The sequence below is a fragment of the Synchiropus splendidus genome, chromosome 5 (assembly GCF_027744825.2).
Source record: "Synchiropus splendidus isolate RoL2022-P1 chromosome 5, RoL_Sspl_1.0, whole genome shotgun sequence".
Classification (NCBI taxonomy): domain Eukaryota; kingdom Metazoa; phylum Chordata; class Actinopteri; order Syngnathiformes; family Callionymidae; genus Synchiropus; species Synchiropus splendidus.
The window spans coordinates 21,211,426-21,236,031 of NC_071338.1; the positions used below are offsets into that span (position 1 = coordinate 21,211,426).

Sequence of the window (24,606 nt, forward strand, 5' to 3'; positions counted from 1 at the left end):
AGCGAATTAAAGGCTGCTGCAGATTGGTAAAACAGGGATGGTGGCGTGCACTTTTATTGAGAGAAAAGCATGAATTTCCCACAGCCATGTAAGCCTCCCCAAGTATTCATATTCACAATATTAATTATACTATTAATATTTTGTAACAGAATCAATAATCAGGATTCACATGAAGGCACTAGTGGCCCTGCTAATCTGAGAAAATCTTTTATTCCACCGTTTCATGTGTGACTTGCAATGTCAGCTCTCCGACGACCGCTTTTAAGGCAGAACCAAGGACAGTGTGCTCTGCTGTAGTCCATAACAGTCTATCTTCGCGTCTTCTGCGGTCACCACCTTGACTATGACTCTTATGCTATTTCTAGAAGTGTATGATTAAACTTTCTGTTTATTGATAAGTAAACTAAGGTCAATAAAATTGCAATAATCAATGCTATCAAATCACATCAGTAGGAGAATCACAACTAATCAGAACCATAATATAAATCAAATTAGCAGCCACCTGAAGTGGCAAAAATAAATGTGAATCGGTGGAAGAAATTTTTTGGTGATTTTTTTATGAAGAAAAAAAAAATTAATGCAATTACAAATGTACAAAACTACTAAAAAGCTAAGATAAAAATTGGAACTTTCTAATTAAGACATTTAGCTTTTAATAATATGAGACAAAAAGTGTTTTCATTGAAGGTAATCTGAAATAGTACAGTTACATTACATTTACAGATTCCAAGAAATACACAATAGTTTAACAATGGTGTAACAACATTGTAAACCTCTTTTTTTGATGCATGATACAGTTTGGTTGACTGGTATGCTGGATATATTGGTGGTTTGTTAACAGGAAGATTAAAGAGCCGTGAAAAGATTTGTACAGTAAGACGTTCATTTGCAGGTTTCTGTTACATGTAAACAATTGTGGTGCAGTGTCACAGCCTTTGGAATAATTATCTATTTTTAAAGATGAACTCTCAAGTGATCAAACGTATGAAAACAAAGTGGAAACATCGAAACACTAAGATAACATGATGCACATCATGGCGGTGGACATGATAATGGTTGTTTTCTGCGTGTGTTTTAACAGAAAATCTCAAAAGAAACAACATGACGACTGAAATCCGAACTCAAGTTGCACATGTCAGACATATGAAGACTGCAGCTGACTACTCATGATTAAAAATGATTGTTTTCATGGTTGAATGGTTTGGTGGTTAAGTTGAAATTAGTTTACAAGGGCAAGGATACATCACTAGCATTATTTGTTGTGTAAGTGACCACCAGATGAAACAGCAAAAAAACAGCAGTCAAAATACCTGAACCGAAGAAGTAGAAAGAAAACTTGAGGGAGAAATGTTGTTACTTTAGAGGTCAGTAAATTTATTGAGGAAAAATACTCCCAGTATAAAATTTGAAACAGATGTCCAACATGCATATCCACTAACTCTCATTTCCAGTCCAACTGGTAAACCTTTTAAAATACTCAAATTAATGTTGTTATTTAATCAAACACTTAAATTAAGTTAATTAATTGAAGAATTTGCATATTTGTCTTACTGACATCTGTCAATGAAACCACAGTGTACTTCAAGTACCTTGTGAATTTTTCCACGCAGATAAGAGGAACACTCCGGGATTATCCCAGATTCAGTGCAAGCTTGAATCGACTCAGTAGTGAGTCTTCTGGATCTTATTGACTGTCACAATTCGTAAGGTGAGATTACAGAGATGAAGGAAACACTTAAAAGTTTGTTAGATGGATTCACAGGTCTCAATTCTTACAGCAAGTCTTCTAATCTTCACTTTTGATGCTTAATCTGTTTTTTTTTCTTTCCAGTGCATCCTTTAGACAAACATTCTTGTCAGCTCAATCAACAGATTTGAATCCCTCTTTCATCACCTCTTACCCGTTCTCTTAACTCCTCCAGTGCTCTAATCCTCCAGTCCTAGTTTCCAGGAGCAGGAGGCCATCTGAGAAGAATCATTTACATGAGTGAGAACACAACAACCACAGAGAATGGAAGCAGTTTCCCAATTATCACCTTGGGGCCATTTGATATCTTCCCCTTCTGGGATGTGGTCTGCTTCTGGACTGATGTGGAGGGAAGCCACTTTGTTGATCTCCATCACTGGGATAAGGAGAAGACTGAGGACTGAAATGTCCTGGTCTGTCATGGCGATGATGGTAGTAGTGCCCTCTCTCTGACTCTCCTCTCTTTGTCCATCCTCGCCTCCTCATCTCCCCTCTGCCTCTCCAGCCAGTCGGCTGATGACCTGTTTAAATTAGAGGTGGGACTTCAGTCAAAAACTCAAATTAATTACAGGTTTTATTAAATCCTATTAATCAGATTTGAGCATTTGACACCAGGATGAATCTGTTCACATAAGCTTCAATATCAGGGTGGAAGTGCACCATTGAGGAGCGAACTCCTTGCAGCAACACGCCACAGATCATTTTTTTGTGCATATATCCTTTTTAAAACTTTCATTTCCCATCCATTAGCACAATCTTTAGTCTCCTTCATCTTGGATGCTTTGGACATGAAATATGTTCCCGGTGAGAGAAGGTTTATGCCTGATTGATCTATGTTAATAGATATTTGTATTAATTAATGATTACCTACGTGTTGGTTTACCTGGAAATATGTGAACTGGGACAAGGATTTCATTTAGGGAGTGATCCGGATCACCGTTTAGATCCAGGGATTTTTTTGTGTGCTTTTCTAGTGTTTTTTTTTTTTTTTTTTTTGTTACAAGTTAATCTAAATAAATGTGGCCCCAGTTTGAGTTAAAAATTAACATTATGTAAGCCAGCTCTTTTAAAAATCACTGACACAGAACAGTGAGCTGAGTTTTAATATGACATGAGAGAAAACTGAGAGACAAAAGACAAGACAATAACATTGATTCTGTCATTGATCTCGTCACTTCAAATAAATCTAAAAGTTAAGTACAGAAAATCATTATGAAATGTCTGATGAAAGAATTACATGCTGCACAGATTTAAGTTAAGTTAATCATAATCATAATAATAAACATTATATTGTTTATGCAAGTTAACCCAGACAAGATGAACCATTAACACAGTCCAACAGATGTCCAATGTCATTGTGCTGCTTTTGCTGTTTGACTAGTTATTTTTGGTGGTTACTGTCTGGGCTTGGAGGCTGAGACACAACTGAAAGACTACTTTGCATTTTGTAAACCTGTGTACATTCTTGAATGTAAAATTGAATTTATACAGTATATAAGATATTGAAAATAATTGAAGTAGGCCATTTGCTAGTTTTGAAATAGAAAAAAAACTTACACAACAGTCCTATTTTTAATAAATAGATCCTGCTGGCTATGAGGCTGGCAAGAAACAAATAATCCAAACTGCCAAAAGCAGTTGTAAACAAGCACTGTTTGAAGAGCGTTCCTCAGATAAACACACACACACACACACACACAAATGTACAGTGTAAGTGTCCTGCCCACGACAAACAAGCATTAATGTTACTGGTGGGAATAGTAATGGCCGCACATGGGCTCATATTTGGATATAAATTTGATTATTTCACTCACCCATCACATCTTACAGCCACCCAGAAATCTTATTTTTCTAAGAAAATACTAGTGAACTGTTCATCAATTCATCATGCCTGATTTCTGATAGAAGACTTAGATAAACATTGAATTTTACAGCTCCGAAATGTGCATCCAATTTTCAGCCAATTACCAAGCAGCTCAAATAGTAAAGTATCTTTCATCGACTGACATTTCCCAAGTCAGTCACAGTCTTCAGAGTTGAACCAGACTGTCATCTCACCATCAATCTGAGTCTGAACGTGTGGGAAATGGCAAATGAAAGCATACCGGGCATATGTGGGAGTAGTGTTGTCACGCCACAGGCACCATGATTCTGTAGGCTGTGTTGGTGTTTAAAGATCCAGATTAAAAATCTACTCACATATGACCAAACAAATACACAGTTCACTTCTAACTCATCTCAGAACACTGATGATTTATACTTGTATTCTATATTGAACAAAGCCATGTGACCCAGCTGAATAATGATTTATTCCAGATGACACAGCCTCAACAGTTCTGCATATATGACACAGTGACATTTGATAGCAGCCTCCATCTCAGATTGTGTTGAGTGCACATCCATAAACACGACAGCCATAATTCAATCGTTAACTGTTCTTAAATGGAGCTATGACAGACCTAAAACATTTCCACCATGTTGCGCTATTTCTTTATTTTTTTTGCTAAACACGATAGTAAAAGTGACTGAAGAAACTAGATTGTCTTCTCCAAACAGAGGAGTCAGGGCATCCCAAGTGTCCCCATTAAGTTGGGGACACTATTGGTTAGTTGTTAGCAGGCCCTTGCACAATAAATAATTAAATAAATACATGATGATGATGCAACTTTCAGTGTGCGATTACTTTGTCTTATCAGTAATTCCACTCTTTACCAGTGAAGCATGGAGTCCGGCTCCTGCCAAGTTCCTGCCTCATTGAATGTCCATCAACGCACGATATGCTCTAACAGAACCCTTTTGTTCTTAACACTTTTCCTTGAGGTGTCATGCATTATTAGTACATTCGTAAGACCCCAGTGCATTTATAAGACGTTCTAGGAGACCTTGAGAATGTTTACAATCAAGTATGACAACTTAAGGTGATCTTTGTGATACTATTTGTGATAAAGTGCTATTTTAATAACACTATATTATGTGGTTTGAGTCACTTTTAAAGCTAGATAAAATTATGGAATGTATTTTGTACTCTGTAATTCATGGATGCACTATAACATCTTATTACTGTACCATTAGCGTAGTCCATATGAGACCACACGGTAGAGAGAGATTCCTTTAATGTTAAAGTCAGGTATGTTCTCATCTCATATTCTTTTCAATTGATTTTAAAGTTTAAGCCACCCCATGTACAGTACACAACTACTCTCTGAACTCTCTAAATGTACTTAAGCAGTGGACAACAAACAACCATGTCGCCCCGGGAATCGTACTGGGCTCATGAAAGGACATTTGTAGAGGCATCTGGGAACGCTCTGAACAATAAAGACCAAATGTTGACCTCAAAAGAAAAGTAAAGCTCAGTAACAATAATAATAATAACAATAATTTCAATAAATAAACCACAGGAGTGTAATTGTTTTTTCTTGAGGGGGCACAAGAAAAACTAAAACAGCAACAACTGAGTTATACTTCAAAATGCAATTTGTTTTCCTATTTGAATCTTTTGTGTCATTGACCTTATTCAGTCTTTAACACACTGTGAAAATGGATTGTTGTTCCACAATTGTTTTCTATTTGTTTAACTTTCACGCAATCAGGTGAGCACATTGACTTCATGGTATTTATTTTCCAAAAGAGGAGCTGAACACATTAACTAAACGCAAAGCAAAACAACAGAGACGTACAAATTACTAGTTGAAAGAAAAAGCGAGACAAACACGATTAATTGCCAATGTAAAATGAGAGTTTGGTTTTCCCATTCTCTCAAAAGCCTTTTCTGAGATTGGAGTTGATCTGGTTTATGCTCACTGTTAAATGGTTTTAGAGTAGTTGAAAGGCCATCTAATCTAAAATAAATCACGAGACTTGGTGGTTACTAAATGTCCAACATCAGAGGTAATACATAATAGTCACACTTCCGACTAAAAGCTCGTTCTCATTTTCTTTGTCACCACATGATGATGTCACCACAACTGTTGATGTTGTTCAAGCGCAGGAATAATTGTCTGCACCACTGAGATTTTAAGATCCTACCATGGTCACTGGCCTTTGGGCTACATGCTGATCTATTGTAGGTCCACTAAATGCAATGTGATGAAATGATTTTTCACTCACTGGGGAAGGAGAAGTCCTACTTTGAATTTGGTGTCGGACGATTTAACATTGAAAATACTTTAAATGAAGCAGTTTAAAGCTCTGTGCATGAGTTGTAATATAAAAATGACTCTGCTTTCATTGACTTCACCGCTGCTTTCGGACAGAAATAAATGGCAGAACTGTGGGAGGGCGACAATACTGAATCGACTGCTGAAGTGTAATTGCGAAGGCAAGCCGAAGAGATATTTGCTGAGGAGACTAAACATCAGGCCTGATTCCAAACAAAAACCAAACGAGGCCCTCAACAATCCCACATAGCGCCACCACTACTCACTCTCTCATACACACGCGCACACACACACTTCTGATCACCACAGTTCTGTAGTAATGACTGGTGTCTGCGTCTGGCAGAAATGAAAAACTGAGGTATGAAGAGTGAGCAGCCTTCCAACTGAGAAACCAGAAACATCCTCAGGAGACCCACAAGGGTTGACTTGGGCAAAAAGCAGACAGTTCGGCGCAAACCAGAGTTTCTGTGCCAACATGGCATGCAGTCGCTTGCTGGGAACGGCTGTTAAATGTCGACAAGTCATTGGGTTTAATAGAAACGATGGGTTCAGATTTCATGAGCTACTGATGAATGGTTGTACGAAATCGACCGCTGAGCTGGAGAATATCGACTCACTGCTGTGAGAAAATCACGCCAAGTGTCAGCAACCGTCAACCTTTTTACTGAACTTTCTTTAGATTTATCTTACTGCAATCTTAATGATGCAAAATGATTCACCGCCTTTTAGAGACACATCTGCTACTACTATATTAGTCACTTGGAAAAATTAGCACATTTTTTTTATGTTTCGAAGCTACAAACGATTTACAAACAAAGTAAAGCAATCTAAACTATTAAGATATACTGTCACAAAGATACGGAAAGATATTAAGAGTCCACATGCAGATATTGTGAAAGACACACAACGGACCAGTATGAACACTCACAAATAATGGACCTACACAGGAGTTTGGGAAGGAATGAGAATGTTACATGAATGTCATTGACGCACATATCAAACAAACAGAAATCAAAATCACGTTGTCTCGTGGGAAACACAGACAATGATGAAAACCCCATGACAGAGTACACACGATGATGGAAAGACAAAAACACAGGGCTCAAGAGCAGCAGAGTCGAACAACAGAGAGGAAGGGGACCAGAAGGGAGACAGAGTCTCCTCAGTCTGTAATCAGTCGGTCTTGTTGTGTGTCTTAAAATAGAGCTCTCTCAGCCTATAAACAGAAACCTATTATTACTAGCACACTGACAAAGCATGTGTGTATTTGCGTGTGTAGCCACACAAATGCAGAAATATGTGCTAAGGCCGCAGCACACATGGAGCTCGTTACTGCACAGCCCTCTGGGTAATGTGGTTCCGTGGGGTGCACCGAAGGACTACAACCACAGATCAACTGTCAGATTAAAATGTTATTTCTCTGCTTGCACAAGACGTTTTGTCCATTTCATTATTGGTTTCAGTCACTGACGTTGCTGTGATCAATGTAGAGCATAGAAACATTACAACCCTCAGTGGAAAAAACCCAACATATTTCTGAAAACATAACAATGCTATGTTCCTCTTGTATTAACCACAGCGGAGGATCACAGATGCAGAGTCTTGAGTTTTCAATGGTTTTGTAAGTAGTTCTGTCCATAGATTACGAATTCACGTGCACATATGCATTTTTGTGCTAGCATACAGGTCACAATTTAAAATTAGGTGGTCAAACTATCACAAATTAATTAAACTACCGTTTAAGAAATCTGTTTATTTCAATTCCAAATGAAATATGCCATAATAACTCAATCCGATCTGAAGGATCCATAAGGAGCACAGAACAATTCTCATAATTTCTGGCGCGTTCTTTCCCCGGACAGATTTTATGCTTTAGGGATTTCTTAGTGCAGTCCATTTGGACTCCCAGAGTCCAGAAAGAAAACTTAAGTGGATATCGTTCTATACAGTCAGAATAAATACTGATTGAGATTGGCAGAGCTCCCCCCGTGACCCTCCTCTGGACAAAGCGGAATAGATTTATGTATGGAATCTTTTAGACCCCGTCATTACACTTCCTCTGTCATTAATAGTTTATACTGTTATACTGAAAAGCAGCATCGTCTGATGTTAGATGGGGCTATGCACAGAAAGTTATCAACTGGGTTTGAAGTCTGTTACTTTAAAAATTTTACTTGAAAAGGTTAATTTAATGTTCCAGAGTTAGAAGGGTGATATATATATATATATATATATATATATACACACAAACAGCAAATAAAAATAAACAAACAAAAAAAACAAAAGTTGAAACACACTTTAGAACATTAAAAGTAAATATAAAGTACTTAAAGAACAATTATCAAACAGTTTACATGCAAAAGAAAAAATTATTGCACAGGAGCAATATCAAAATTTGCTTACCAAAACGTCCCCAGCTGGGTCGCTGTTCGTTTGGGCTTCTATTAGCTAGTTGGCAGGGTTTGGGCCTAGACTGCAGAACTCTGCTCTTGCTTTCACAGACTTCTATAATTTTTTGTCTCAGGGTGTCAAATAAGGAGAGCGAGGAAGCCTGGTGGAGAGGCACACAGAGTTCAGCTCAAACCACTGTCAAACCACTGACAAATCAAATATTTTGCGCCCCTTAATAGCAGACTTACAACAAACGTACCCCCCTTCACACTTACGTTGTTGTCCACGAGCACTAGACGTTCTGTGTTGCTGTGTGACAGCAGGTATTTGGAGTGGAACAGTCGCCCATCGAAACTCTGCCAAGGCATAAAGGCCTCACAGACCAGTGGGCTGCCACTGGCACAATTGGCACCGAGCAAGTGGCCGAGTCCTCGAACGTAGAGGCAGCCAAGCTGCACTGCTCGGCTGGAGAGGACTGGCAGCTGGAGGTCGAAAAAGAAACACATTTTGTAAATAAGAAGAATTACTCTCAAATGTCGGGATTTTTTGATAGTCAGATAGCTAGATCTCGCTGTGAGACGACCATGGTGTGGTGCAGATTCCTCTCATCTGAAATATTAGTTATAACACCTTGAAATTCTTATTCCGAGTAGGGAGCAAGTGGTAAAGTAAAAGGTGGTTGGAGTGATCGGACAACGCAGCTCACGCTGAGAAGGAGTCTCAGTGACAGAAAGGCAGTGATTTCACTTCACCACAGCATTGTGACAAAAAAAAGGAACTGAGTCCGACAGTAATGCTTTCCATTTTTATATTTAAGTTTCACTGCAACCCCAACCCCAACAATAGCCAAGAGTTTTTGTGACTGAAATCTAAAGATCAAACCATATTTGATCGGAATGCAGAGACTGAAACTGTCCAACGGACTTTCCTTGGTAATAACAATAATATTTTTAAGCGACTGGAAAAGTGGAACTATTGGACAACGGACATATAGACAATAAAAGCAGAAGCAGCCGTGTGCAAGCTGACAACGGGCAGCAACAGCAGGCAGCTGTGCGAGTTCATGCTCCCAGCTCTCACCTGTCCTCTGGCTGATAGCCCTGATAACAGTGATTATGTACATACACACACACACACACACACACGCACACACACACACAGCCCAGCCTGTCACCTGCTCCCAGTCAAACACAGCAATACCTGAAAGCAAGACAATGAAGAGACACACAAAAGCCCTCAGGGCAGAAACCAAGCATGGTCGCAGAGGAAGAGAAGTCGACTGTTAAAGGTGAAAGAACAAAATAACACCCAGAGAGAGAAAGACAGAAGCACAGGATTGTGTGTGTGTGAGTGTGCATCTGTCTGTGTGTTGAACAGGGCGGAGTGTGTTTCATGTAAATAGCTCCATGTGGTAAGCGTCAGGCAGGACAGACAGGCGACTGTCGCCAGTGCCCTCATTGTCACACACGCACAAACATACACACTCTTGCTACAATCGCAGCCCCACAGGGAGCAATGTCGCAACTAAACGAACACATAACATACCCACAAATGTTTCTTCTCCCAAAAACACACTGGCATACACATCCATGCTAATAAATGAACATTTAGACTCTGTTTGATGTATTGTGGTGGAATAAACAGATAGATCTTTAATTTGGACATGCATGTGTTTATAGGTTTGTGAGTGAGTTGTGTACACTTTCACAAACAAATAAAAGCCAGTGGGAAACACAATAAAGTGCGTCATGAACACAGCACTGTGCACTGAACACTACATCAATACCAATTGTCTGAGAACTTGTAAATCCCGGAAAGAGTCTCAAACACGTACATATCCTCAAGTCTTCACAACTGTAATTTACCGTACAGAAGATACACAACAATTGTGAGGAACTTGGGTCCAAGGTTGTTGCTTTTTCTTAAATTCGGAGCCCTATAAATAAACCCACTTGACTGGATTGATTGAGATTAATTTAGACAGATCTTACACTCATATTGAGGTAGCTAACACACACAATCACACTGCTCCTTCTACCAGACACAATACCCATATCAACGCTGAACTCTAATTATTGTTTAACATACACACAGAAAAATACAAATTAGTCAGAGAAAAGAGTCAGCTGGAATTTGCAAGTGAATATAAAGGGCTTAACTAGACAGCAGAGTCCACAACCAGAATTCAGATAGATAATTTCAATAGCATGTCAACAATGACGCACTTTAACTGGGACATACTTATGAATGATGCAAGAAGAGGATGTAATGGCAAACTCTATCTTTGTGGTTGAAAAAAAAGTACTGAGAATGCCGTTTGTGTGAGCAGTTTATCACATTAACATCTCTCAGGCTTGCACCAAAATTTTAATATAATCTCGTTACGATAGAGCATTGTGGTCCTTTTTTCAATACTCGTGCGAAAGCGTGATGATTTGTTTTCACTTTACAATGTAAATCATGACTGCTATTGTTCCGTTATTCTTAACTACTTTCTCATGTCTCAAAAGTCAACCACAATTCTACATTTCTGATAAGCAAAAAAATGCTTTTTATTTTCTGCAGAGTGGCGGTTTTTATTTCTCCTTCACTTTCCATTTTGACCCAGTCATTATGACTGATGTGTGCTCAAAGAGGAGGTTGTTTACCGACAACTGCTGAGTCTTTGTGTAGACCTGACATGTTGTGGGGGCACAGAACTAAAGCTAGACCACAAGGATTTTAGGGAAGGAAATTATATTAACATGAGCTGCTCACCTCTATTTGCTGGAGCTCTTGAGATGATTTCAGCCTCAGACACACTGCTTGGCACAGGTAAGCGTCCACATCCTCCAATGATAAAGCAGGCACCTACAAAAAGACACAGGACACAGACACACTCACAAACAGAAATACATGGTTTACCGACTCAATCAAATCCCAATGTGTCTTCGGTCTGACTCAGTTTGCCTGGTCTGCTCCGCTCAACAATTCAACAGAAAAAGAAACAAAGACAGACACAAGACGACTGGGTTGTGTGTTCAAAACAAACAAACCCCGAAGCTATTTAAATAAGAGAGTGACAAGTGAATGTGAGTGCGTTGACCAGACAACAACAGCTACTGTTGTCTGTCTGCTTGCCGGCTCATCTTCAATTGTCCGCTCATAGAAGTAATCTAATAAGCAGATCAACTATTTCATCCATTTGACGCTTCGGCCGACAAATCTGTCTGGAAGCAGAAGTACTTCATTCAGGCTGTCTGAAGTTTCTTTGATTAACATATTACTCTGAAGAGTGTGTCAGAGCATTGTAATCATGGTGATTCAGTTTGGAAGTTCCTCTCATACCATGACTGCAACTCACTGGTACAGGTCACACAACAGGTGGTGATCCAACTTCAATTATTGAGAAGAAATTCTAAATTTAAAAAATGGCTTCATTGACCATAAAGCAGTACATGTTCTTATAGGCTATCACAGGATGCACTGATTCTGATTTTTTTTTTTAATGCCAGAGGGATTAATAGCAGAGCAACTGATGATTCTCAGCATACAATAATGTACTCAGCAGATTAAATTGAGTTCATTGACTGTTGTTGCGCTTGGACAGAAACTTAAAAGACACAACAAATAATGTGATTCCACAATCATCTGCTATCAACTGACAAGTTGACAGTGTTGCAATGGTACAGTCAGTTCCGAATCTAAATCACCCTGTTTAAAAAGCACCTGAGAATAACTTGGATCAAAACACAAGAAAGATCACAAGAAGGCTCAAGCTTTAAAAATGAGATTATCTACATAGCCATCATCCACTCTTTAGCCGAGGTTGGGTTGCCACGGCAGCTGCCGGTGCAAAGAGACAGAGACTTTAATACAGAGGCCTTCGGAGGCCCTCCAACAGACATATAGTCTCTCCAACAAGTCCCTGGGTCATGCTCCCAGTTGGACATTCCCAGAAACCCTCACAAGGAAGGCATCTAGGAGGCAACCCTAAATGAGCACCTCATCTCATCTCTAAGGGAGAGGCCAACCAGTCTACGGAGATTATTTGTTTCAGATACTTGTATGATCTGAGTGAGACTGAGTAAGACTCAGAACATACCTCAATCCAGAGCTTTTAGCTCAGCTCTGTCTTCACCACAACAAATATATCCATTTGAGTACAAAGAAAACATAAAACGAGCATGATTATTGACATAATATTTCAGTTTACCAGTATTATATGCCAGTAGATCGTTAAACGTAGAACGTTAAATCACTTTTCACTTGGCCAAAAGCCAGAACAGGCCTCAATTGGAAAGGTTAACAATAAATGAATTAATGAGCAAATTCACTTCAGCCACAATAGTTTGCCTAAATGGGCTACAGCAAATTGGACACACTCAATCCAGTGTACAATGAATCAACTGATGAAGTTCTTTCTTTTATAGCTTAACTCACAGCATTAAAAAAATGTCCACCATCTTTACGAAGGAATTACTACAGAATAAAGACGCAAACCTATCAAGGTGTATAAACAAACAGCTCAGGCCAAAGCCTTTGAGTGGCTGCTGGAGTGGTTGTTGACGCAAGAGCTTGAGTTTCAAAGATCAGCGTCTGAAAAAAAAAACTGGGCCCTCGCTGGGCAATAATGCTTGCTGTCAACAAGAGATGTTTGACATCACACCACACACAGACAAGGTGGCATAATTGTTGTATATATGTAGATGTCTGCCCTAATCAAAAGCTTCCATTGTATGTGTAATGTCACCAAATTACTTTGCCCTTTCATTTTCTGTTTCCATGAATCCGCAGGTGACGCTCTATTCAGCGTACACCACAATTACCTCCACTAAAAAACAAACTGAGTTGATTTGTTTCACAGCTTTACTTGTTTGTTGATGCCAAAGCATAACAGACAGTCTAGCCAATGGCAACAAATGAAAACAAGCGAGCGAATGATGAATCACAGCTGAGATGTCACCAACCTTCATTTTCTTCTGTCAATAAAATGTCTATAAAATAATGTCCCAACAGTCACAGGAAATAAATCCATCACACCCACATCAAAATTTCTGGGTGTTATTTGAGTAGATGATGACGGATATGATTGTAATAAGTTAGGGATATTGTTTATTGAGGTCATCAGTGGACTTCATACGTCCAGTGCTTTTCACACGTCACTGATTTTTGTTTTGTAATGGTCTCACTGAATACAGTGCACCTTTGGGGTCAATACCAAAAAATACAATAAAACTATTTTCAGTGTGACATCATTTCTACATTCGAGGAGTATAAAAAGCAGGCATTGTCAGTAAACCATACCCTGTTCATCATTCAAGCAGCTACGGACGCATCACAAGCAGCGCCACCTGGCCATAGCACACCTTCCTGTTGGCAGCAGGGAGTAAGATATTGTCCGTGAACTTGGTGTGTCTCAAATGTCATCAGCAGACTTGTAGCGAGACACAGAACAATGTGTAGTGTTTGCGACAGACCCAGGAGTGGAGACCCACAAACGATCCACCGCAATGATGACCAGTCCCTAAGGACCTATGCACTCAGACACCCCCGAGAGGGGTTGTCTTCGTTGTTGTCTAAATTATTCGGGTAATACATAATGAAATGATGAAAGTGGTGTTTGTTGTTATTCATTAATAGTAATATTAAAGGGAACTGTTACTTATTTCATTAAAATTCAGACCTAATAGGAAAGGCACTTGTGTAAACGACAATATCCCAAACTCATTGTGAGTAGTGTATTTTCACCTTTCGATGGACCAATTTTCATTCGATCAGAGGGACAACACTATTTTCCTTTTTGATGATTCAGTGAATTTAATCAATCGTGTTGGGGTCTACCTGAAGGACCATGTAGGTAACCACACAGACAGTAGCCAGCAGTGAGTCTTCTATGTCTCCATGTAATTCTGACAACTCCTGGCAGTCAAAGATGAAGAAGAAAGAGTGCAAGCGAAGAGAAGAAACCTCTGGACCAGAGCCAAACCACAACAAATCCAGATTGTGCTGACTGCCTGCAAATTAAGACAAAACAGTGTTAAAGTTTATATAGTTGCCTAACATAACAAAAATGCAATGCGTCTTTTTATCGAGATGGATTAGGTTCTTTAGTGACCTTCCAAAAATAAAGTCCTTGAGGCAGTTTATTGCACAGCCAATGGAAACGCTGAGTGTGACTCAAGCTTTTGAAGCCCTTCATCTGGAGCGTTACAAAATAATAGGGCAATCTTGACCATTTCCTTATCAAATCTTAGCTTGCTCTTATTGGTTGACACATGATTTCCATTTCAGGAACAAGTCACAGTACACTTCAGGCTAACTGTTGCAGGTTGGACCAGATCTGGTTGCTTCAGAGGATTTCCCGGATAGACAAACCATTCTTTAATGACTGGAAGTTCGTCATCTGAAATAACAGAAAGCAAAAGCACTTCATCTGTTAAGTGCATAAAAAAAGGTTAACATATTTGTGTTTGTGTGATCCAGATGTCACAGTTCCTACCATTGCCAGAGTCCTGCAGCAAGAGACCGTACATTCGTCTTCGGCAGGGTTTGTAGACGACTGCCTGAGGGAGCAGTTCCTTGTCGTCTTCATCCTCCAGACTGTTGCTACATTCAAGCACTCCTTCACATAAAACACCATAGACCATGAAACCCTCAGCCGTAATGTGAGTTTCCCTGCAAGACTGGAGAAAACCACACAACAAAATATATTTAGCCAATTTCTGACTTGGGTTTTGACTCTCTATACAAACCACAAGACAAACACAAGTATATGACACAGGACATACCTCCAATACTTCTGGACTGACATACTTCTTAAATGCAGGGAGAAAAGTATGGCTGTCATTGGACTGAAAGGTTTTCTGCCCAGGCAAAGAGTAGAAGCAAATTCCCATTTTCAGGACTTCTTTGTCTGCCGCTGAAAGATTTAGAGGTGAAAGATCAAGCTCTTCTTCCACGCCGCTCCACATAGATTTCAGATAGTGGGAGACAGCAAGAACCATATGACCATCCTGAGGGTTGGAGGCAGGATTTCCTTTCCTAATGAAAACAATAATACCAATATGACTGCAACAATCAAGTCAGAACTGATTTGTGCATTGCAAAGTTATGAATATTATAAAAATGAGCGAGAGGGGTGTTAAGCTCTGGAGGAATCAGTGTTTAAAAAACGTTAACAATGAGACAGACACTCAAACATTAAATGAATAAAACTTATTTATAATGGATTTGCTCTCTCATACTCTTCATACCTTTCAAAACAGTGATTACACATTGCCGAACATGCACTTCCTGTACCTGTAAGTCTCAATTGCAGTGTTCCTGATGTGTTTCATCTGCTCCTCTGACACAACATCATTACCCAGGATACAGGCCAGCAGGGGTAACTGTGGCAATGATAACTCCAGTTTTTGGCAGAGCTTCTGTCTGTCGTACTTTACTGTGGTAAGTGTGTCCATATGAAGCTTTGTCACGGACAGGTAAGGAGCACTTCAAACAAAAGCAAAATATTAGAGGGAAACATAAATACATATCAAGACACCAGTGAATGTTTGGAAAAGTTGTTAATATGCAAGGGACCTGTAGCTTGAATGGTAAACTACAGTTCACCAAGAAATGACATCTTAAGTTCAATACCTGTCAGTGAATATATGATTGAAAAATATGAAGCTATATGTTGTGCAGTTTATTAAAACAAAATAACCTGTCATATATGATGAAATCTGAGTCCAAGCCCAGGATTCCAATGCATTCCTCTCGTAGAGCATAGCTGGCAATCTCATAGTCTGCTTCCTGTACTGAGCAGAACACCTTCTGGCCCAAAGACCTACAGGACGACAAAATCAAATATTCAAACTCAGCCATTACTGGACTTTAGACACATTTATTCACCCATTTACTTGCACTTGAACTTGAACTTCTCACTCGTAGAAGGAAATCATTGATGAAAATATTCTTGCAAACTTGTCAGTCGCTCAGTGAAATTTAGCAACGTGTCCACATTTGACCCATTGAGTCAAGGCCACTGTAGACGCCTTACTCCTAGGTAATGCATTAACTCACTTCAGGGCGAATGGTGTAAATGTTGCTAGACCAGAGGGCAGACAGGAAGGAGAAACAGGTTGCTTTCCGTGCATCTTGATGTGGCAAAAAATTTTGGCCACATCTTTGGTGACTCTGCACCTTCTTCTTGTCTGTAAGGTCAAGAAAAAGGGGGTGTCAAATTATCAAATAAAGGGCTTACATAATTTGCTAAAAGAGCAGGTACAATTATATTGCAGTCCTACCCACTCAATTCTCTTCTTCTCCTCAACCACACCATCAAAAAAGAAAACCAAACTGATGTTTGCTGACGTGAAGGTTTCCACCCAGGACTGCAGGATGTCCATATACTCCTTCCACTGGCCTCCACACACCCAGTCCTCACACATGTACCAGTGTCGTAGGCAAGCCATGCCATCCACAACAAGTGTGGGTCCTAGAAGAAAAACATGAGCCCTTTTTCTCAACCTAACTTGAGTGACAAAACTCCAGAGACCAACTCTATGAATTAAATATTGAGAAACAGCGGACTGCAGAGCATGACAGTAATAGACTTGATAAATATGGGAATATACACTGCCTGGCCAAAAAAAAGTCACCACCAAAAAAAAGGGTCATACACACTAATATTTCGTTGGACTGCCTTTAGCTTTGATTACAGCACGCATTCGCTGTGGCATTGTTTCGATAAGCTTCTGCAATGTCACAAGTTTTATTTCCATCCAGTGCTGCATTAATTTTTCACCAAGATCTTGCATTGATGATGGTAGAGACTGACCGCTGCGCAAAGCCTTCTCCAGTACATCACACCAAAGATTCTCAATGGGGTTCAGGTCTGGACTCTGTGGTGGCCAATGCATGTGCGAAAATGATGTCTCATGCTCCCTGAACCAGTCTTTCACAATTTGAGCTCGATGAATACTGGCATTGTCATTTTGGAATATGCCTGTGCCATCAGGGAAGAAAAAAAAATCCATTGATGGAATAACCTGGTCATTCAGTATATTCAGGTAGTCAGCTGACCTCATTTTTTGAGCACATAATGTTGCTGAACCTAGATCTGACCAACTGCAGCAAACCCATACCTATTTGGTTTGTTAAATCCAGGTGACTTTATTTTGTCCAGGCAGTGTATCTAAAAGCGTATCAGAGAATGCAAGGTATTTGCAATGGAAAAGGAACAGTTGTAGCAGAAAATATTTGTATTTAAATACTGGGCAGATGTTCTTTGTACTCAGTATAATACTTAACTGCAAGTGTCGTCTGTTGTTTTGGCTGCATGCTGCCTGGCCATCTCTCTCAGGTTGACTGTGACACAGGCTTGTGGACAGCATCGGTCAAGGAAATACTGCAGACCTTTCACTCCCATATTCTGCAGAGGAAACACATTTGAAGTGGTAGTTGAACAACATCGGGTTTTACTTGATTGATGCTACACTCAGAACGCATCTAACATCGCTTCGTATCAAAATAACGCACATGAATACGTTTACATTTTATAGTACAAATGGTAGTTCGTCGTACAAAGGCAGTATTTGTCGAAGAGACTTCAAGCAGTGGCGATAACGAAGTTGAGTGACTGTGCTAACAGATAGCTTAACAGCGTTACTTAAAGCACTCCCGTTCGAGGTAAATTACAGCACGTTAAGTCGAGTTACAAGTAAACGATTATTGAGTTGACAAACGACTCACGTCGAATTCGCAGTAGTTGCAGGGTTTATCTTGTATTTGCACGCTGTGCATGCAAACTACTTCCTGTCTTGTACGCGTGGCGTCATGACGTCGGAAAACAAAGCGCACGTGCTCAGCGCTGGATGCCATCTCTGACCATTATCTCAACGATATGTCACCAAATACAAATATAAAAGGACTCTGCGTGCCACAAATAAAGCATCAGCAGCGAACATAAACACAGTGGCATTTCGAGATAAAGCTGCCATTAAAAAAATAAACATCCAGCATGAATGTGAATGGGCCTCTGAGAGGCTGCGGCCTGCGTCCTCCCCACCAAGTCTCCAGGCCAGGATCAGAGGTAGACTAATTGCTCTCCTGCAGAATGGGAGGGGGGGGTTCTTTTCTGAAGTCACAAGCTATTAAGTCTACCTTCAATACAAAGCACCCCCATCTCTTCCACGCCATTGTTTGAGCAGAGCAGAAATAAAGAAAGCGGCATATGCTGGCTGTCAGTCCAGTTGTCAGCATCTGTCGTGGCCTGGCCAGATGCTCTGGACTCACAGGACAATCCACGCTCACAGGCAACTGAGCTTCAAGGAAGGAGGAGGAGTGCCGTTGTAAATCTGCCACCGCTGCATTGGAAAGTTTTAAGACCACAAACGTAAATCAATTAAACATACTGCTACCGCTGCAACAACAAAAACAATTCTTCAACTATCACTATTTTGGGAGAAACTGCTTCTCCCAAAACTACAGTAGCTAATGCTACTAATAACTACTAACTGACAGTTCCGGCCACAACTATTAAGGCAAATAGTACTCCTCTGTTTGTACTGCTACTATGGAGGTAAACAATGCTGTGAATTTGAAAATTAAATCCTCACATCTTTTAGAAGCTCAAAATATGACGTAGTGTGATGATATTAGTTAGTTTTTGCCACATTTTGTGGCAATAAATGTTTGTGTGTACTAAAAATTGTGCTTCCCCTTTGCTGATGTGAAAAAGAAACTATTCTTAATATAAATGTTTAATGTTTTAACTCCCCGTTTGCATAAACAGCTGCACGGAACTTGAGCGGACGTTAAACCACCAGCTGCTGAATCGAGTCATCATCCACTTGACTTACAGCAACAGGTTTCGATCCACATGATACAGCTGTCAATGTTTTTGTTTCAATCCAGTTCTACATCAAGAACAAGGTCAAAACTTGTCCTTCATGTCACACCAGATAAAAGACTGTGTTCTTCATTCTAAACGTGATGAGAGCTCTTTCTTATTCCAGTGTCCATGACTTCTGTCTTCCAGTCTTGATTGAAAGAGTTGGACAAACACACAAAACGCAGCCCCTTGGAGACATGACGAGGTTGAGCCAAAAAATAAAAAATTACTGTGCATCATTTGTGGCTTCAGTCTTCTCAAGTATTCATTTGACAGCAGCAGTCTAGTTTGTTGTTGTCTGACATAATTCTTCAGGATTAATGTCTCTGTCAAAGGATTTTTACCACTATACTTATAAACACTGCAGTCACCAAAAGTGTTCAGAGAAGGTCTATAATTTATTGGCTTGGAACATTTAGGGAGCAGGTCCATGAGCCAGATCTCACTGACACTAATACCACAGAGAACTCCCCCAGTTTCCGAGAATATACTGGGTAGTTCAATTATAGAAATGTACCATGTATTATCCCTTTGTCACCATATAGCCTCCTCACATGGCTCTCCTCGACTTCCTTCTCCTACTGAATCTCCTCCCCTCTGCCCGTCCTCCTCTGTTGTTTCCTCCTATCCACCCCCCTCTTTGCCACTGACCAAATCTTGACTCAGGAGAAAACAGAGGCAGATGTTCCAGGAGCACACGACTGCCCTCAGCCCTGCCCCCCAACACCTCCCATTTGTACAGGATCAGCAGTTAACCCCCGGAAAGAATTGACCATACAAGCACGCACCCACACAGAGAAAGAAGGCCGAAGCTCAACTCTGTACCGGCTCAACAGTTGTCCAGCTGAATGAATAAGACACACATATACACACACCAAGTGCTGCCCAAATCCCCTTTAGTGTCCCTGATAGTTGCCACCCGGGGGTCAGGTCTGGTGTCAGCGTCCAGAGCCCTGGGTCTCTGTGGGCAGCTGGCTGAGCTAATCCTGCTGCTGGAGGCCGCTGGCTCTCAAACTAAAGGCCAAGGACCCCTGGGGACACTGGGGCAGGGATCTCAGCAAGCTGAGGGCGTGTGTGATTTGTTCAAAATGTTTGTTTGTCTGCTTGTTTGATCTGATAAAACCAATGACAACTCTGCAAGACAATGTCAGAATGTTTGATTTACGTTTTTGATTGAGGCATAACCATCGACTGATACCATGTTGTGTGACTGAACCCCCAAATTACAGTGGCTATTTTCTAAATGTCATACGGATACTGATCCATATCATTTTTTTGGACTTTGGGAGGAAACTGGAGTGGTGGTATTGTAACAAGGCTACTCAGAAATGGGAGAAGAGAAGATAGTGATCTCTGATGTAACAGTTGCCGCCTCCCAGTGACAAGTGGGCATTCAATGGCGAACATACATAATGTGCTTTCGTTTTTGGATTGTCCTCGAGCGCTTATCAGTGTCTCATTCTTGACGCATTTAAGAGCAATAAAAAGAGTGTTTTTCAACAGCAGCACAAAGTCAGAGACATTTATTTGCCTTTGCATTGCCACAACAAATTAGGAATGCTAATAAAAACAGCACCAGGACAATGCAATGGACAAAGAGGTGTTCGCACATAGATATCCGTATATAGTCACAGGAAATATACTGTTATTTCTACTTCTTTACACTGCCTACAACACTGGGCAATGTGCTGTATTGGTTTTCCAGTCGGCAAAATGGCCTCCTGCACCCTGCTACTATAGTAGTAAAATATACAGTATGTCGTTGATAACTGTGTACATTTGTGTGCTACGTTATATAGTTTCCAGTTCACCAGCAACATCTTACTGGGATGACACCTGACTCGGTTTTGTTTTTAATAACAAATGTCTTAAGCTGCTTCTAATGGCTTCAGTGATTACTATTTTGATATAAGCTAAAACAGAGTTATGGGCATGCCAGCCATTTTTGTAGTCCTTGTGAAACAATCTCTATATAATAGTATTCAAAATGAGGGGCTACTTTTTTAATGTCCATCACAAATTTTACTTAGTAAGTGCAGACATTTTTATATTTTGATGCAAAACCACTCAATAAGTTAGTGGGAGTGGATTACTGAAGGCAAATAAATACACACTAGGGTACCTTTAACGTTATGTGTAATTGCACGCAAGTGTAAGACAAAACAAATAATTTTGATGGTTACATAATTAATACACCACATCGTTTGGTGATCTAGTTACTGTGAGAAAGTAGGGATGACCTTTGAACTTTGCTTGCCAGGATCATCCCTGTACTTGGCCCGTACATTCCGTACCTCATTCTTCTATTTTTTTTAAATACACTTATTTGAATGCATTTTTAACAACATAGTTTTTAGTACACCGGGTCACACATGAATTGCCCCATAGACATACTCACAAGCGTCTGTTCAATACATTCCAACAGCAAGGCAATGGCAGTATGTTGATAGACCACCACCTTCAAATGATGCTACACTATGCAGTTTTCAGTATTAGATTATACTTCAAATTAATGTTCTAAAAGTGATCATGGGCTGGCACCTGTTGGTGACGTCACGGTCTGCATTCTTCATAATTGTCAATACAGTGCTGGTATTGTCAATACTAGTGCAGTATCTGTGCTTTATCTGTTCTGTCAATGCAGTATTTGCACGTTCCTGGACTGAGATCAATGGATTAATACCAAAAGTATCACAATAGGGACATTGTGTCGAGTTATGGTATGCCATGTGTCACGTTGGAGAAAGAAGAATGACAGAAAGTGAGCCTCAGTTTCTGCAAGTGAACACTCTTGTGATATTTTCGTCTATGTAATTTATTATATCATGATGTTATTGGATCATTTTAATCAATGCATTTATAATTTTCCAGTAGCATCATTGAGAAAACATGATTGTCGTTCTCTGCCTGCACCATGCGTCCATCAACTGCTCGTGTGCTGATGTGTGTGTGTGTGTTGGGGTGGTGTGATGGGGATGATGCTGCGGTTCCCACGACAGCCATCCATCCATTTCTTGGCACACACACAAACACTCACAGGCCATATGGCCACCTCATACCGTTGCATGCCTTCACTGTCAGGATGCTCATGTACACAAACATCTGACAAGGCAAGTAGAAGGAGAGCAAAGTGGGAGAGGGAAGATGGCCCAGGATGATGATGATGATGCAGGAGAGAAGCTGGAGGAAATTGTTGATGGAGTTACAGAGGAGTGCGACCATTTGCTCGGTGTTGTGGTGTTTGTAGAGCAGATGGTCAGGCTCGAGGAGGGGCGTGTCTTGTCCTCGCGACCCTTCACAAATCACACAGCTCTCCCCTGAGGGGCTCGCGACTCCTCGCTCAATAAGAATCAATGGGAATTACCGCGCGAGAGAAAGGGATGAATGGGCGGCGGGGCGCGAGACCTCTTCCTTTGTTGTTCCCCTGCGTGTCACGGAGCTCGCGGTCGCGCGCGCGCGCACGCACACACACGCAGCACTTCAGTTAAACAATCGAGTTAAACAATTTTTAACCCCACGCGCGGGCGCATGCGCACGTTGAGGTTTACTGGACCCTGTGCTGTTTCCTTGAGACGCAATTAGAGAATCTGCTGGCATAAATTACGTTTGAGAGGAAAGTGTGGTTTCGATGGGGTGGGGCGGGGGTCTCCCTGCGCATCATGCCCCTCAGTCACGCTTTGCTGCTGTAATCGGAAAATGTGTGCCACGTCATGGTGATGAATGACTGATAGTATCTCGGCCTGGTCCGCGGAGAGAACAGGGAAGCACTGGAAGTCGAGTTGTGTGCGAATAAAGGTGGTCAAAAGTGGAATTTTACGCCAAACCATGGAGGAGCCGGGTGAGCCATTGAGGAGCCCCAAAATCTGAGGGTGGAAATCAGATGAAATGAGCAGTGTCTTTCAGGAAAGAGACACATGTGGGAAGACCATGGCAGGCAGAGATAATGGCGTTAGGCATCAAGGTTAAAGGTTCTGGATCTGGCTCAGAGGCTTGCAACCCCTCAACCGAATTAGACACAGGCCTTTCCGACTGTGGATCAAACTTCAGTCATGGACCCCAATATATTGCGGGATAGTTGGAAGTGTTAAGATTATAGCTATAATATGAAACAATATTTTATATGGTCACTGTCTTATTGTTTTCACTTAAATTAAAATAATTCAAATTTGTTTCAACAATTTTCATCTCTAGCCAAACTAATAATTACAAAGTACAAAGTACTTTTTTTTTACACCGGACAGCCAGAACCCAAAGGTATACAGATGTTCATCAACAAATATAGGTGCTCCAGGGATCAATAGTGCCATTAAATCAGCTACTTTTGATCATTCACTACACATCAAATAGACCCTGGGAGAGGATAATCACAACAACATAGCTCATCTAGTCTGTTGAGAGAAATCGAAGCCAGAGCAGCGCAGACATTAGCAATCGATCGTCAATTCTCAGTGGCAAGCATCAATAATTGTTTTCGTATTGACGACAGACGATTGTTTTCAAATTAAGAAATAAACGCAATCAATTAAATGGCGCACTTGTTTGTGATGAGTTCCTTCATTAGAAACAACAAAATCTGGGCATGAACTCATCAATATCACGTCAACAAGTGCGACTCTCGCATTTCTCCGTGGACGCGCACAGAAATGTAGATCAGACATGTGCGGTGTCACTGCGGCACCGAAGCTGCGTGGACTTCCATTGTTCCGCGGCAGTTATGTAGTTTATTACCGCATTGTCTGCAGCGGTCGCATGCAGGAACTGTGATATTTTATGAGCAAACACATTGTAAGATTAGCTTTTACGCAATGCCTCTCTATCTCTATCTCTCTGGTGTTGTATTATTGTGCGGGAGCAGGTGCTGCCGGCCCAATTACCATACAGCTGAAAGCACAAAGAGAAAAAGTTTACTCCCTGTAAGCCCCCCACTCGCACCCCCCACCCCTCTTTTTTTCTCTCTCTCTCGCCACAAAGTCCTTAATGACAGCCACGCGAGTGACACACCACCAGGTCTCTTTACTGCCCAGCAAGGAAACACACTAAGTGTTATAAGTGTGTGTTTCAGCTGGTGTCAATGCTTTGAATATCAGGACATTTCTCACTGCGTTTTCCAAACACCACGATGGTGTAATTAGTTTATCGAAATTATTTGGACAGGTTCTGTAATTGTGAAATGATTTTTTTAAAGGCATGCCTTCTGGGATATAGGAGTTATATTGTTTCCTGATGGAGAGAATAATGTAGATATTTGGAATGGTGTAACAGAAAAGCACTTTTTTTCCAGACAAAAAGTAAAAGAAACGGATAACCAATCATCTGTTATCTAATTATGGACCCTACGAGATGCTTTTTGAAGACTTAAAACTGGCCATGTAATCTTTAATCTTACAAACGTTAATTTCAAACCTAATTTACATTTAAATGAGATACCACAGTGATGTATGCTGAACATA

At 40.6% G+C, this 24,606-nt stretch overlaps 1 protein-coding gene across 5 annotated transcripts in view; it reads right to left on the bottom strand.

The window, feature by feature from the left end:
- Nucleotides 1–18,182, bottom strand: part of fam120b (family with sequence similarity 120B) — a 28,837-nt gene extending 10,655 nt beyond the window's left edge. The window contains exons 1-16 of one of the 5 annotated variants that reach the window (XM_053865525.1): nt 18,016–18,033; nt 17,575–17,695; nt 16,569–16,759; nt 16,345–16,475; nt 15,986–16,108; nt 15,580–15,771; nt 15,069–15,321; nt 14,780–14,963; nt 14,588–14,683; nt 14,122–14,294; nt 11,056–11,148; nt 8,574–8,780; nt 8,311–8,458; nt 2,037–2,268; nt 1,902–1,965; nt 1,351–1,837 (exon numbers count right to left, since the gene is read on the bottom strand). In XM_053865525.1, coding sequence (XP_053721500.1) covers nt 1,941–1,965; nt 2,037–2,268; nt 8,311–8,458; nt 8,574–8,780; nt 11,056–11,148; nt 14,122–14,294; nt 14,588–14,683; nt 14,780–14,963; nt 15,069–15,321; nt 15,580–15,771; nt 15,986–16,108; nt 16,345–16,475; nt 16,569–16,759; nt 17,575–17,692 — 2,166 coding nt within the window. In that variant the 5' untranslated portion in view covers nt 17,693–17,695; nt 18,016–18,033 and the 3' untranslated portion in view covers nt 1,351–1,837; nt 1,902–1,940. Of the gene's footprint in view, nt 1–1,350; nt 1,966–2,036; nt 2,269–8,310; nt 8,459–8,573; nt 8,781–11,055; nt 11,149–14,121; nt 14,295–14,587; nt 14,684–14,779; nt 14,964–15,068; nt 15,322–15,579; nt 15,772–15,985; nt 16,109–16,344; nt 16,476–16,568; nt 16,760–17,574; nt 17,696–18,015 lie in introns of those variants that run through there. The other 4 variants (XM_053865524.1, XM_053865528.1, XM_053865526.1 and 1 more) reach the window with 4 other exon arrangements.
- Between the last annotated feature and the right edge of the window lie 6,424 nt (nt 18,183–24,606).